We start from the raw sequence: 15,791 nt of genomic DNA on the forward strand, positions 1-15,791 counted from the left end.
ATTTTTGTTACTTTCTAAACAGTATAAGAACCCTAGAACATTTTAATTCCATTTCCCATTTCTGCCTTTTGTCCTATGGCTGGCATATGTTTTGATTGTATTTTATATATATGTAAAAGATATTTATGGTTGTTTTGTTTTATACAGTCAATATTCTTTTGGATCCGTATACACTACAAAGTGATCACCACCACAAGTCTACTTACTGTCCATCTTCATACAGCTGACCCCCTTTACCCATTTTGCCCACCTCCCAACTCCTTTCCCCTCTGGTAGCCACTAATATGTTCTCTGTATCTAAGAGTTTGTTTTTGTTTTATTTTGTTTGTTCATTTGTTTTGTTTTGTTAGATTCTGCATATGAGCAAAATCATATAGTATTTGTCTTACCCTGTCTGACTTTATTTCACTTAGCATAATACCCTCAAAGTCCATCCATGTAGTCACAAATGGCAAGATTTCACTCTTTTTTATGACTATTATTCCATTGCATATATATATATACCATATCTTCTTTATCCATTCATCTATCAATGGACACTTAGGTTGTTTCCATATCTTGGCTATTGTAAATAATACTGTAGTGGACATAGGGGTGCATATATCTTTTTGAATTAGTGTTTTTGTGTTCTTTGGATTAATACCCAGAAGTGGAATTACTGGATCCTATGGTAGTTCTATTATTAGTTTCTTGGGGCTAATAATAAACTATTATTTTCCATAGTGGCTGCACCAATTTACAATGCCACCAATGGCATATGAGGGTTCTCTTTTCTTCATATCCTCTCCAACACTTGTTATTTCTTGTCTTTTTTGATAATAGCCATTCTAATAGGTGTGAGGAGATATCTCATTGTGGTTTTGATTTGCATTGCCCTAATAATTACTGATGTTGAACATCTTTTCATGTGCTTGTTGGCTGTGTGAATGACTTTTTTGGAAAAATATCTATGCAGGTCCTCTGCCATTTTTTAATTGGGTTGTTTGTATTTTTGTTGTTGAGTTGTGTGAGTTCTACATATCTTTTTGATATTAACCCCCCTTGTTAGATATATGATTTACAAACATCTTTTCCCACTCAGTTGGTTGCCTTTTTCATTCTGATGATGGTTTCCTTTGCTGTGCAGAAGGTTTTTAGTTTGATATAGTCCCATTCTTTAATTTTCGCTTTTGTTGCCCTTGCCTTTGGAGTCTGACCTACAAAGCCATTGCTAAGACCAATGTCAAGGAGCTTACTGTCTATGTTTTCTTCCAGGAATTTTATGGTCTCAGGTCTTACATTCAAGCCTTTAATCCATTTTGAATTAATTTTTGTGTATGGTGTAAGATAGTGGTCTAATTTCATTCTTTTGCATGTGGCTGTCCAGTTTTCCCAACACCATTTGTTGAAGAGACTGTCCTTTCTCCATTTTATGTTTTGGCTCCTTTGTTGTAGATTAATTGTCCATATATGTGTGGGTTTATTTCTGGGCTCTCAATTCTGTTCTATTGATCTGTGTGTCTGGTTTTGTGCCAATGCCATACTGTTTTGATTACTATAGCTTTGTAGCATAATGTGAAATTGGGGTGTGTGATACCTCTGGCTTTGTTATTCTCTCTCAAGATTGCTTTGGCTATTTGGGATCTTTTGTGGTTTCATACAAATTTTAGAATTATTTGTTCTACTTCTGTGCAGTATGTTGTTGGAGTTTTGATAGGGATTGCAGTGAATCTTTAGACTGCCTTGGGTATTATGGATATTTAATAATATTAATCCTTCCAATCTATCAACATGGAATATCTTTCCATTTATTTGTATCTCCTTCAATTTCTTTCATCAGTGTTTTACAGTTTTCAGTGTACAGGTCCTTCACCTCCTTGATTAAGTTTATTCCTAGGTGTTTTATTTTTCTTGATGCAATTGTAAATGGGATTATTTTCTTAATTTCTCTTTCTGAGAGTTTGTTGTAAGTGTATAGAAACACCACAGCCACAGATTTCTGTATATTGACTTCGTATCCTGCAAATTTACTAAATTTATTTATTCGTTCTAACAAAAGAAATTTGTTCTTGGAAGAGAGACTGCATTACATGCTCAATATACTATTTTATTTTTTTATTTTATTGAGATCACATTGGTTTATAGATTGGTGTAAATTTCAGGTATACATCATTATATTTTGACTTCTATGTAAACTGCATCGTGGAAAGATGGAATGTTTAGGGTTTCTATATAGAAAGTTTCTGTTTTAACATGGTATACTGAAAATTAGCTGTCCATAGATGTATGGTTTTATTTCTGGGCTCTCATTCTGTTCCATTGACCTGTGTGTCTGAAACTAGACTTCTGATGGTGGACACGACGCAGTTTACATATAAGTCAAAATATAATGATGTATACCTGAAATTTACACCAATGTATAAACCAATGTGATCTCAATAAAATAAAAAAATAAAATAGTATATTGAGCATGTGATGCAGTCTCCCTTCCAAGAACAAAACCTTGGAGAAATATAAAAGAGAAATTTTTAACGAGTTTGTCTATCATCAAATCAAAAAGGGGGATTTCTTAGAGCACCATAAACTAAGTAATTATTGAGGAACTGAAAGCAGGTCTGATGACATTAAAGAGGGAAATGGTAAGGAGAATGGTATGCAGGGCCAGCAGGAAGGTATCAACATATGAAGTAGGAGCAACAACTAAGGAGTTTCATGAGTGTAAGAGTAAAAGCCAGGAGCAGGGAAAGTCAAAGGGCACCAACAGGGACTTTGGCTGGGGGAATGTGTGAGCAAGTACATACGGCATTGGACAGGCAGCTGCAACAAGGTTATGTGTTTCCTTGTAGGAGCAGTATGTGGGATGAAGAGAGATCTCAGTGCCTCTGAGTGGCTAATGATGTCAGGGAAGAACAGGAAGTAGTGGAGACCAGAAGAACAGCTGCTAATGTACCCCATCTGGCAGTATATGCCCACTTATTATCCAATTTCACTAAAAAAAGTATGGAGCACAAGCCCTGAAGGCTGCTTCTACTTCTCCCCCAAGGTGAACTCCACAAGCAGAGGCGCCTGACTGTATAGATGGGAACCTCAGTTGCAAAGGTTATAATTAAAATAGCAAAAAATATATATAATGCACTAACAAAAGTGCCTAGGGCTTATGTGAAGAAAATAAAAATCAAACTGTAAGCAAAAAGAAAAGATTCAAATAAAGAAAAGATAGAACATATTGTAAAAGTTATTCCCAAATTAACATATTGGTAAAAAACAATTCAATTGAAATCTCAAGAGAATTTTTCAAACCAAAAATCTGATTCTGAAGTGAAATTATAAGAATAAGCAAGCAATAACAGAAAATAAAAAATATGAAAATAAGGGACTGGCACTACTAGGTATTAAAACACAGATTGTATCTACACTCAGGGAGACAATGTAGTGCCACTGTAAGGTCAGATAGATCAAGGAAGAGAACAGGAAACCTAGAAATAAAGCCAGTAAATACAGAAATTTAGAACAGGTTTATGAGCCCTCATCGCCAATTCAAAAATCTCAAAAAACTCTGAAAACCAAACATTTTTTTTCAAAACCAGTTTGGAGGCAAAACGGGAAGTTAACTGACATGAGGCTATCTGAAACCTTTTTAAATCCCACTTAGAAGGGGTACTCGGAAGTTTCACTGCAGAAACAGCAATGTGTTTGAGTGCAGGGTGCAGCAGAGGTGTTACAGAATGTGCGGTATATTCCATATATATCTTTTCTGAAGTGTTGGGACAATCTCAGAAATAGATTAAAATATAAAGGAGTGAGAGTAAAATTTTCACCAACTTGTCCTTTCCTTTGTATCTCAAACAGAAAGGTGTCTAACTCAGTGTTTTTATATGTAGAAGCCTTTAAAAGCAGTTGACTTTATTACTCAAGGAAGGGCTCCAAACTCCGTTATATTTTAAGGCTGCTTATGGAAGAGAGGGGGTTACTAATTGTTCCTGCTTACTTTAAATGGATAAACATAAGTAGTTTCTATGTATAAGCTGAGTGGAGAGGCTCAATGGAAAAGGAGAGACAGCAGAAGAGAAAGAGCATGGTTGATCTAGGGAGATACTCAAAGAGAAGGGTCAGGATAGGATTCAGAGCAGAGAGAGGCACTGACCAGAGATGAAGGAGTGTGGCCTCCTCCCCAAACTGGAGGGGAGAAAAGAAGGACAACTCCATGTGTGGGGATTCGGAAGTTGGAGGTTTCCCATAGCAGGAACAGGAACATTTCCTCTGTAAATTATCAGGTGAGAGTTAGGAATGTTAGGTTAAGGGAGTAGGTAGCTTCAGGAGAGTAAGGAAACCATTGAACTTGTCACAGTGGGAAAGGGAAGTGTGTGTACTTGGGTGGAGAGGGGGAGAGAGAGAGAGAGTGTGTGTATTTGTGTGTGTGTGTGTTTTCAGAACCCCAGGACTATCAGGGACTAAAGAAGCCCTAAGCAGATTCTCATACCTTGGAGTTCACCGAGTCCTCTCCTCCCCTATTAGCAAAGCAGTTTGTAGCTAGGAGCCTTCTATACTCTTGTGTCCTCCTCTGGCCACAACAGTAGTAGTAGCTTGTCCATCTTCAGACTGAGGGCCCCTTTTGCTCTGGCTACTGCTGCCTCCCCATGGGCAGTGAACTGGTTCTGGTTCCCAGGGGTGCTTACTCAACAGCCCTCTCCAGGGCCCACCTGGCACAAGATTACCAACAAGCTATTGAAGAAAGACATATAAGTTACATGAACTGGGCATGAGCTTTCGTTAGGACTGAGGGAGACAAAAGCAGAGTAAATGATAAGGAAGAGTACCAGATTCTCTTAGAGACCAAAAGACTCAAAACAGCATCTACTGGATGTCAGAACAGCTTAGCCCTTACCCAGAAGAAACCTTGAAGTGAACTGCTTTGAGTTTGAACATGACTCCAGACCTAGCATTGATTGGGCACTAAGCCTGCTTTGTGCCGAATCCTGTTGGACCCCTCTGCAGAAGACGCCTACTGCTGGAGGTTCTTTTACATGCTGGAGCCCTGCTTTGGAGACAGTTGATAGCCTGGCTCAAATTGCAGAGTATCGTTTGCACCCAGGACAACTCTACTCAGTGAGGAGGTAAGTGAGTCAGACATACCTCTAACTCAAGGAAGGGCTTCAAACATTCTCATGGAAGGATCTGGATGGGCACCAGTTCTAAATTTCTCTTTAGAACTGGCAACTGGACCCAGGATGTGAAATCATTGCTCAAAGCCACAAAACTAAGGAGAAACTGTCCTACAAGTTTGAACTCTCTTCCCACTTGCCCATTTGGGATATTTCTGTTTTGTTTCTTCATGTACCAGAGTTTGAACAAAAAAAAAAGATGAACATTTTTAAGAAGGAGGATGGGTGGAGTGGTGAATATTGAAACCAGAGTGATAGTCTTTCTCCCTACCGCTGTTCAAAGATTCCCTAAGTAGCTTGTTTTCAAAGTTATTTTATTTTATTTTGTTCACTGAAAAACAAAAAATGCCCACTGAAAAAGCTACCTATATAGAAAACAGAAATGAAGAGCTATGGTGATTGTAGTACATGGGGTTGGGGGAGAGACCTACACACGTGACCAACTTCTTGGTGCCTGTGGTGGCCCTTGAAACACTGTGCAGCATATTGGGCTCCATGGAGTTCAAAAAAGACTCTGGAAAACCTTCACTAGAGTCTGGGATCCTGGGGACTTCCAGAGTTCATTGAGGCCAGTGTTCTGCCTCCAGATGGGATCAAAATGTGGCATAGTAGCTGCTGGAAGAGTGTAATAAGAGTGTGGAAGATTAAAAAGAAAAGTGAAATTCGCTGCTGTTTTTAGGAAAGAGGACAAGAAGAGAACTTTTATTTACATGGATAAATCCTAATCCTTCATATCCACAGTTACTTACTTGATGCATCACCACCAGGATTTCTTCAGATGCTTCAGGAAGGGAAACTGGATGGAAAACTAGAAGGGCCATCTCTGATACCCTAATCCTCGACCTCTGTAGAGTTCCACTTCTTTTAGTCTGAATTGCTCTTAGTCCTCAATCTGGCTTTTCCTTGGTCTTCTCTTCCTGGCTTTTCCCCTGGCCCAGAAGCCCCCGTCTGTGTTCTAAGAGGCCAAATCCCTGATACCCAAATCTCTGTGAGCACTGGGACATCCTGGGTAAGGAGAAGTTCCAGACAAGTCAATGGCCCAAACTTCCAAGCCACCTCATTCACCTGCCTGGGTTCCCAAGTCCCCTCAGGAGAAAGCATAATCTCCAAACCAGGAGAGATTTTCCCATAGACAAACTTTTGCAGTGTTTCAAAGTAGGAAAATCATGGGATTTGGAGTCCGAGAACCTTGGATGAGAGTCCCAACTCCACCACTTTGTAAAGTCAATGACTGTGTAAGTCACTTAACCTTTCTCCCCCACAGAAAGGGGGTCAGTAATATCTATGTTACAAGGTTTTCTAAGGATTAAATGAGTTCAAGAGCATATAGACCTTGTTAGAGTGTCTGGCATAAATTATGCATTAAATAAATAAGAGTTTTTATCGTATAAGTAAGGATGTAAGTAGGTGGTGGCAGGAAGGAGGATGTGTGAAATGAGGTTTGAGAGAGGGAGGGAAAGAAGGAAGAAGAGTAAGATTTTTTGCTGAGGGGGTGAAATATAAAATGCAGGCGGTAAGTCAGTGAGTCCCAGCAGGAGAGGGAGACTGTCTGGAGAGAACAAATGATGAAGAAGTCTTGGGAATCAGGCTTGGAGGGACTGGGAGCCAGAAAACACTTTTCCCATTTAAAAAAAAAGTGCTTTTAGTGACAACATAATTTTACAGCATAAGCGAAATATTTAACTGGGAAAAGTATGCATGAACTTGACACTCAACAGACAACAAATTTTTATTTACTATGTTCCATTTCAATCTTCTTCAAATATAGTTTTTTAAAAAATGTTTATAAAGCTAGTCAGTGATTATTTAGACATTTATCCCATTTGACTTCATTTTCATTCCCATTTTGCATTTGAGAAGGTTATATCTTGAATAAGTTTTGCAGTCAGTAATCACCAAGGGCCTTATGACTCTGAGTCTAGTGCCCATTTTACCACCACAGCAGCTGCTGTAGAACCTTAGGGTATATTGAAAATTCACAGGACCAAGGAAAACGGGGGTCACTCCTTTCTCCCCAGTCCATACCAGTCTAAACTTAAAACTCCTTAAATCCACAAATATTCATTGTCTGTGCATAAAGTACTTGAAAGAGAATTGGATGTGAAATCAGAACACCTGGCCTAGTCCTAGCTCTGAGACTATGTAGCTATGGTGCAAGTCATGTCACCCTTCTGTCCCACATCATCCTCATCAGGAAATATGAGGTCAGATAACATGTCTCTGTTGACATGTCAGACAAGACGTATAAGAATTTAAGCTCTAACAGTTCTGAAAAGTAGCCTTCCACAGAAGGGTCTCTCTTGCTTTGCCTCTGATATCTTTTTACTTGTTGCGACTTCTAGGGTTCACCAGGTCTTGGATGATATCAGGTGCTGAGGAAAGACTGGGGAAGAGCATGAGAGGATAGAGACTGTGAGGGGTCTATCATCTAAAAAGTCAGCAGGCTGGTAGCAATGAGGGTTACAAGAAGAGACTGTAGCTGAGGAAGCATTCATTCTTTCATTTGACAAATGTTCAGTTAGAGCGTTCCAGCTGGGTCTACTACATTTCTAGGACTGTGACACTTTCCTGATTGTCTTCTCTTACACAAAAATTATGGAGCCAGTGACAATTATTGGCACTTAGGAATGCACCCTTGAAAAAAAAACAAAGATCCGTGCCTGTGTATAATATAAATTCTAGCAGGAAGAGATAATTTTTTTAATGTACTAAAGGAGCCAATTATGCTATGTGTTAGAAAGTGTTAAGTGTCATGGGGAAAAAGAAGTTGAGCTTGATAAGGAGAACTTAGGCAGGAGAAAGAAAGTTGCAGTATTTAATAGGGTAATAGGGTAGTCAGATACTTATCTATCCTCAGATTCAATTTCAGGCCTGAAGCAAAAAAGTGAATCCTGCATAAGTTAAAAAATAAATCCTAAGATTAAAAAAATAAATCACTAAGAATGACTCAGATCATTGTCCCACCAAGTGAATAAATATTTGTTTGTTTTTAGGGATAGTGTATCTAAAAAACCATGAAAAATCTTAGCATCATTGAAGAATTTGTGCTTCTGGGATTGTCCAGTGACCCAGATATCCAGACCGTGCTCTTTGTTCTCTTCCTGGGAATTTACCTCCTGACCCTGATGGGGAACCTGATGATGATCCTGGTGATCAGGTCCGATTCCCACCTCCACACCCCCATGTACTTCTTCCTTGGACATTTGTCTTTCCTAGACATGTGCTACTCTTCAGTCACTGTGCCCAAGATGCTGCAGAATTTCCTGTCTCAGAAGAAAACCATCTCGGTGTGGGGCTGTATCACCCAGAGTTTCTTTTTCATTCTTTCTGGGGGTGCTGAGGGCTGCTTGCTCTCTGCTATGGCCTATGACCGCTATGCTGCCATCTGCCACCCTCTGCTCTACACTGTGGTCATGAATAGACCTGTCTGCACTGCAATGGTCAGTGCAGCATGGATGACGGGGTTTCTGAAATCACTAGTGAATAATCTTTGTATCCAGAGCTTAAAGTTCTGTGGTCCCAATATCATCTCCCACTTCAGTTGTGAACTGCCTTCACTCTTTCCTCTGTCCTGCAGTGATCCCATGGCTAACACCATCCTGCTGGCTGGGTCTACTGCATTTCTAGGACTTGTGACACTTCTCCTGATCCTCTTTTCTTACTCAAAAATCATGTTTGCTATCCTAAGTATCTCCTCCTCTGGGGGCCGAGGGAAAGCCTTCTCCACCTGCTCCTCCCACCTCACCGTGGTGCTCTTGTTCTATGGAACAGCTCTATTCAGGTACATCAGTCCCCCTTCTGGATCAGTCCTGGAGCGAGTTGTCTCCATACAGTATGGTGTGATCACATCCTTGATAAACCCCCTCATCTACAGCCTCAAGAACCAGGAGGTGAAGGCAGCTCTGCAGAGGACGCTGAGGCAGCAAATGTATGTGTCAGGGTAAGAAAGGGCAACAGGATGTTTGCTCTATAAGAGAATCAGTCTATAAGCGGAGAGAAATTTGCAAGCTCAGAGCTCCTGTGGAATTTGCTTTTTAATTAAATTCAAGTATATTGGTTTATTTTTCAAAGTGAAGAGACTTCCAAAGTCTGAGAAATATAGTCAGAGAAGTATTTGGCCCATCCTGGGTCTAAGGAAAAAGGTTCAGAATATGTCAGCTCCTACCACAGCCTTTGACAATTAGTCCAGAAGGGGTGACCTCCTTACAGTTGAGGAAGCTGAACAAAGAAAGACCCTGAGCCCAGGACTTTTACCTATGGAGTTACACAAAGGAGTCCATTAATAAAAGGGCACAGCACAAGTAAGCTAGATACAGATAAGGATCCAGAATGAGACAGTTCAGCACCCTCCATTCACCTGACCTGGTGGCACCGTAGGCATCAATGGCATGTGTGCCTGCAAATTGTCAAAGAATAGTGAAAACAAAGAATGAACATAGTAATGTCCTTGAACAGACAAATGGATAAAGCAAAGGTGATATGTACATACAATGGACTATTATTCAACTTTTAGAAAAGAAGGAAAGCCTGCAGTATGTGACAACATGGATGAACCTTGAGGACACCGTGTTAAATGAGATAAGCCATTCACATTAGGACAAACACTTCATGATTTACTTATATGAGCTATCACAAGCAGTCAAGTTCATAGAAGCGGAAAGTAGAGTGCTTGTTGCCAGGGGCTGGGACAGGGAGAAGTGGGAAGTTGCTGTTCAGTATAGAGTTTCAGTCATGCAAGAAGGAAAAGTTCTAGAGATCTCCTGTACAACAATGTGCATACAGTTAACAATACTATACACTTAAAAAATTGGTAAGAGGGTAAAATCCACATTATATGTTTTTTTCACAACAAAATAATAAAAAGAATGAACACTTATCCTAAAGATTGGTACTGTACTTTGCTACCACCTCTTCCCTGAAAACATACATTATAAAATGTAGCATTTGCATTCAACATATATACATATTGTAAACCACAAAAAAAATCAGTAGCAGTTGCCTAATGTAAATTAACACATCAAGACAACAGAATCTTCATCTATTATCTTAACAAACATAAAGAAATGTCAAGAAAAACAATGATAAAATGAGCAAACAGATATATGTATACATTGTTGACTATGCTTTATATTAGTTAAATTCTTTCAGGAATCAATCTAGTTGTATGTAGTAAGAACCATAACATGATTGTGCAGGTTTTAAAACCCTATCCTTATTAGAAGTGAAGAAGTTCTCATACTTTCCCCAAAATGAAAATGCACAGTTCCAACAGTCATTGTATCTACTTCTGGCTATATTAATCATTCCTCAAATCCATCACAGTCCCACTAAGTAATCTTCTCTTTTAGATTAAACTGGGAGTGTGCCACTCATGTGTGGCACCAACAGACGTGGAGGGCCAGCATCCCCATCTCCTGGCCTCATCCCACTTGCACATGACACAAACAGATGTGAAGGGTGAGCAGCCCCGCCCCCATGCGCCACTCATGCAGCCCTGCCAGAGCCAATGGGTGTGTGCAGCCCACACAGGGACGTCTCTTGAATGCCTAGCGCTGGTGATCGGGGTGGATTGTGCTCCTCGGCCCCAAGTAACATCTTCTACACAAGGCCCCTCATTCAAGACTGGAATAGGTAGTGGATTTTCCTAATACATAGAAACAAACACAGAGAATCAGGCAAAAGGACTACAGGGAGGAATATGTTCCAAATGAAAGAAGAAGACAAAATATCAGAAAAAGACATTAATGAAATGAGGATGCAATCCATAGTTTAGGGAGAGATGCTTATCCTTAAGGAAAGGCCAATGTGGGGGAAGTTACATCCTTATCTTTAAGGGCATTGCTCTCATCTTTGCTACATAAATATTTAAAGCAGATATACAATGCATGCTTAACAGCCATGTCAGGCCCTTTTGAAAAAACAAGTTCAGGCTCAATTAGTTTTTACACCAAATGGCTTTCTCATGTACTCCTATATATCCCATCGCTTGCCATTTATTTACCACTCTCCTCTCACCCACTTCTCATACTTCTCTCTGTCACTAATAAGGCACACAACAGCCTTTTACTTCAGAGGCAGAGCGCTGCAACAGCATTTTGAAGCACAAGCAGCCTCAGGCCCCATCCCAGACTTGTGGCACAGCAGGCCCTGAGACTACATTTCCCCCAAGACACTGCTCGGTCCCGGGTCTCAGATGGAGCACCCTTCCTTCCTAGGGGGCGCGCATGCTCTGAATGTCAGCACGATTGCCCCCACAACTGAAGTACAGTACTAAACAGGACAGGTTAGACCCACCCAGCCTTCAGAGTAGCAGAAAGGGGTGAGCAAGAAGATGGGAATTTTTGACTTTTAGTCCAGGCGCCCAGTCTTTCTCGAGTACCTGTTGCGGTAGCCCCGGGACCTCGCAGGGTCCCTCTGTCAAGTGCCCGTGGTCCCCTGAGGACTGGAGTTTGCTGCTTGCATCCCCTCGCGGCCTTAGGGCAAGAAGGAGCCAGAGCCCCAGGAAAGGGGCTTTGGCGCAACTACACAGAAATTATTTGTGCAGCTTGCATAATTTTAGTTCTAAGTGTAGTAGGTGAGGAGAAAAGTGTGAACAGGAGTGAGATGAGCAGTCAATTTCTTAGCCAAGGGTAAGCACAACTGATGTTGCAGACCTGAAAAACCTGCCCCATTACCATGGCAACAACCCAGGGATTAAAATTTCTGGTTTATTTCATTCTCTAATCAACAAACACAGGTAGAGGTCCACCATATAAGATCTGGCCCTTGCTTTCCAGGAGACCATGTAAGGAGGACAGTAGGTCAATCGAGAAATATTTATTAAACTTCTACCGTGTAGGCAACATACTAGGGGCAGAGGTAAAACAATAAATAAAATGCTGCCGTTGCTTTCAAGCAAGCTATTCCAAGACTGAAGTGATGATTGTTGTGATGTGTGCTGTGGGACCAAAACTCAAAGACTCCTATCCCAGACTGTTGAAATGCAGGGGGAGAGAGTCAAGAAAATCAGCCCAGGAAAATAATAATATGGGTGCAAAATAAGTATACTAATGAGGCACAAAATGCTTGGACTTTAAAGCAGAAGCAAAAGGTTATATTATATTGAGGGAATCAGGACAATTTCATGAAGAGGTGTATTTTGAGATTGGTCTCAAAATAGGGGAGGGTTTATGATTTCCACATGTGGAAATGAGAAAGAGGATATTAAGAGCTAAGGAAAAGAGTACTGTATTTGCTTTCTTAAGCTATAACAACACTGTCTGTAAAGTACTAAGTGCTCTAGAAATATTAGCCTATTTATTCCTCATAATATCCACATTTTATGGATGAAATTGACAGAAGTTAGTTGCCCAAGGTCACACAGCAAATAAGTCACAGAGATTCAACCCCAAGTTTGCCTGACTCCAAACTCCATGTTTTAGCCATTACAGTAGTGCAAGCCAGGCTTTGAGTGTAATGGCAACTCTGCCTTGCTGTCCTCCAGTGTTGAAGGAACAGCTACAATTTAAGCACTTAAGTACTGGACTCAGTCAATATTGTTAAAAAGCACCAAGCAAGCAGACAAATCAGAAAACAGGAAGAAGAAATAAAATTGGTCAGTGTGGATAAGAATATTTTTATTGTCTAATACTTGGAAGAGTTCTAGGTATTTGAGGATATCAGTAACCAAGGTACTTTCTAAGGCAAATTATTCTTTGACCATGTAAATGTCCCTCACAGTTGACCCACTGATAATCAATACTTACTTTGATTGACGGGGCCCTTCATGTGAGGAAAGGGACCCTGAAGGAAGGTAACCAGAGGAACAATTTATTTCTGAAGGTAGTAAACATAAACAGAGTAACCACAAAATGGTGGTCCGTGAGACAGACAATTCTGAAAGCAAAAGATGGTGCAATTTCAGGCCAAATAAATGGTGCAGAATGCTTTCAGGGTATAACAAGCGTTAATACAGGAGATAAAGTTTGTAAATAGCGTTAAACATTTAAGGGAATTTAATTTGCCAAATTTATAAGCTAAATGAGAACTAAATCTAAAAAGAAAGAAGCATAAACTTTTACAACAAAATCTTGGTTGAATTTAAAGTTTATATCTTATACTTTTCAAAATTAAAATACAAATCACTAAAAAAAAAAAAAAAAAATACAAATCACTGTGTTACCCCTCCCAAATACACACACATACAAGCGCTCCTCAGACATTACAACCTACTAACACTAGGTGTGCAATAGGTGACGAGAAAATTCTACATCTCCCTATCTCCCAAGGGCTTTTTGTCCTTACTATGTAATGTCATTATTGAGATTGAAATATGAATTATATTAATTCAACATGAATTAAATAATTAATGTAATTATCAAGGATTATATAACTTAACATGACGAGGCAAGTGTAGAGGACAATAGGAACTTGTACTTCATGGACCCCAGTGGGCACAACCCTTGTGAAGACATAGAACTTTGTCACTCACTCTAGAAATCCTTTCTATTAGCCCTGTGCCAGTCATAATCCTCTCTTCCTCCATATGTAACGACTATTCTGACTTTTATAGTAATCACTCCTTGCTTTTTCAAAATATACTTTTATCACTGAAATGTTTATTCCTAATCATATAGTTTAGTCTTGTCCATTTAAAAAATGTTTGACGTCTTTTAAGTCTCTTTTAATCTATAGACTTGTCTTTTATATCTTTTCCTCACTTTATATGCTGACAGCCTCAGCCTGTTTGCCCTGCAGAGTTTCCCACAATCTAGATTTTGCTGCGTGCATACTCATGGCTAATTCCACACATTCCTTTATCTTTTATATTTTCTGCAAATTAGCAGCTGATTCCAGAGACTATATCAGACTCAGGTTTGATCTAAATATTAAAGATATACGTGGTGTATGGCAAGACTATAGGAGGCAAGTGATATCTAGTAATCTCTGTGATGTTGGCAGCCATTGATACTTCATGCATATATCTCTTAATTTATTGGGAGTTGCAAAACGGTGATTTTTTTTCCATGTGTTTTTTGGAATCCTTTTACATACAGAGACAGTTCATCTATTTCATCTACTATTTTGTTATACAGTGGTACAGTTCATATGGGAAAGGCCAGATAAATGCTTGATCCTTTTATTTACCAGTGTTTCAGACAACAGATTGGTTTCCTATTATCTTCTGTGAAGGACCAATTCTTTTCTTTTTGAAATGTCATTAGGAACTCATGCATTTAAACATATTTGATAGGTCTCAATCTATGATATTTCTTATCCTTATTAATGCTCAAATTATCCCTTCCTTGGCTAGTGGAACATCTTCAAGTTGGCTCCTGAGTCCTTTTGATATAAACCTAATAGTCTTTGAGAGCTTCATAACTATCTAGTGTGCCAAGATGTTCCAAGCTTATCTTGTACATTTCCTGCTCTAGACTTGGAATTGGTCAACCCTCTAAGAAGCCCTGGTTTCTTCTAATGTGAAATGATATTTTAAGACCACAATATAGATGCTAGGAGTGCTCATTGCTACTGTTTTTTTTCTTTTGCACATTGTTTTTAGGCATTTTTGGTGGACATAGCAGTTACGGATATACATATACATATTAAAATCCTTATGAGTTCATATTGATATTTCTAATTCAAATTCAAGACTACAGAGTTTTTAACTTAATTTTTTTGGTATTACATCTGTATCTCCTTTCTTCTACATTAATAATCCTGATGATTATTAAGGATAAAGAGATGATAGATTTAGAATATCTCATAATAATCCACTTGTTTTATTCCACATCAACACAGTCTCAGAATAACAATACCAAGACTACCACCATAATGATTACTGAAAACACTAGACATTTTGGGCATACACTGTCAGCTTAGTTTTGCCTGTTTTGAACCTCATATATATGGAATGATACAGTATGTATTCATCTCTCTTTTTGCACTCTACATAATATCTGTGAGAGTCACATTAATAAGAGCTTTTCCCCAATAGTTATGTAATATTCCATTATATAATTAATTAAAAAATGAATAATTATTTAGAAAAATTTATCTGGTTCAAGTGCAGTGACCACTTATCACACATGATAGAGGTTCAAGAATCTGGCCTCGGAGACCACACAGTTTGTGCGTCGACTCTTTGAATTGAGCTCCAAATCCCAAGCAGTGTGTTGATGCAAACTGAACTTCGTTTTCACTTCCCATTCCTATTTCACCTCTGGGATAAAGTTAAAAGAAACAGAGATATCGATGGAATTATCCTATAGCCTCAAGCCCTGGTCAAGCCAATTATGATCTAGTACAAGCTTCCATAACCCTATGTCCGTGCTGAGCCTATAGGAAGCCATACCTTTGGAGAATCATACAGATTTCGAGGAAGAACCTTGAAAATCAACCATTTCTGTGGTGTTAAGCCTGTGGTCTCCAAACCTCTAGGAGTTCATAAACAATTTTCAACATTTCAAATGTTCTAAGAGAAATCACATAGCTACTTAAGTCTGTGGATGCTAAATAAAATCCTATTTCCTTGCTTTTGGCTGACATATCAACTTAGGGTGACAACCCATGGTTATCTTATGCTCATCAGAAACAAAAATGTCTTGAATTAATAAGAAATAGGAAACAGTTTCTTAATAAATACACCACTTTACAAGACAAAATCTTGAA

The 15,791-nt window shown here is 39.2% G+C and overlaps 1 protein-coding gene across 1 annotated transcript; it reads left to right on the forward strand.

The window, feature by feature from the left end:
* Positions 1-8,155: 8,155 nt before the first annotated feature.
* On the forward strand, positions 8,156-9,085 carry OR5BJ4 (olfactory receptor family 5 subfamily BJ member 4). Its single transcript, NM_001390995.1, is given in 1 exon segment — positions 8,156-9,085. A coding segment is annotated over 1 exon segment (930 nt).
* The last annotated feature ends 6,706 nt before the right edge of the window (positions 9,086-15,791 follow it).

This window comes from Equus caballus, chromosome 6 (genome assembly GCF_041296265.1).
Source record: "Equus caballus isolate H_3958 breed thoroughbred chromosome 6, TB-T2T, whole genome shotgun sequence".
In the NCBI taxonomy this organism is placed as follows: Eukaryota; Metazoa; Chordata; class Mammalia; order Perissodactyla; family Equidae; genus Equus; species Equus caballus.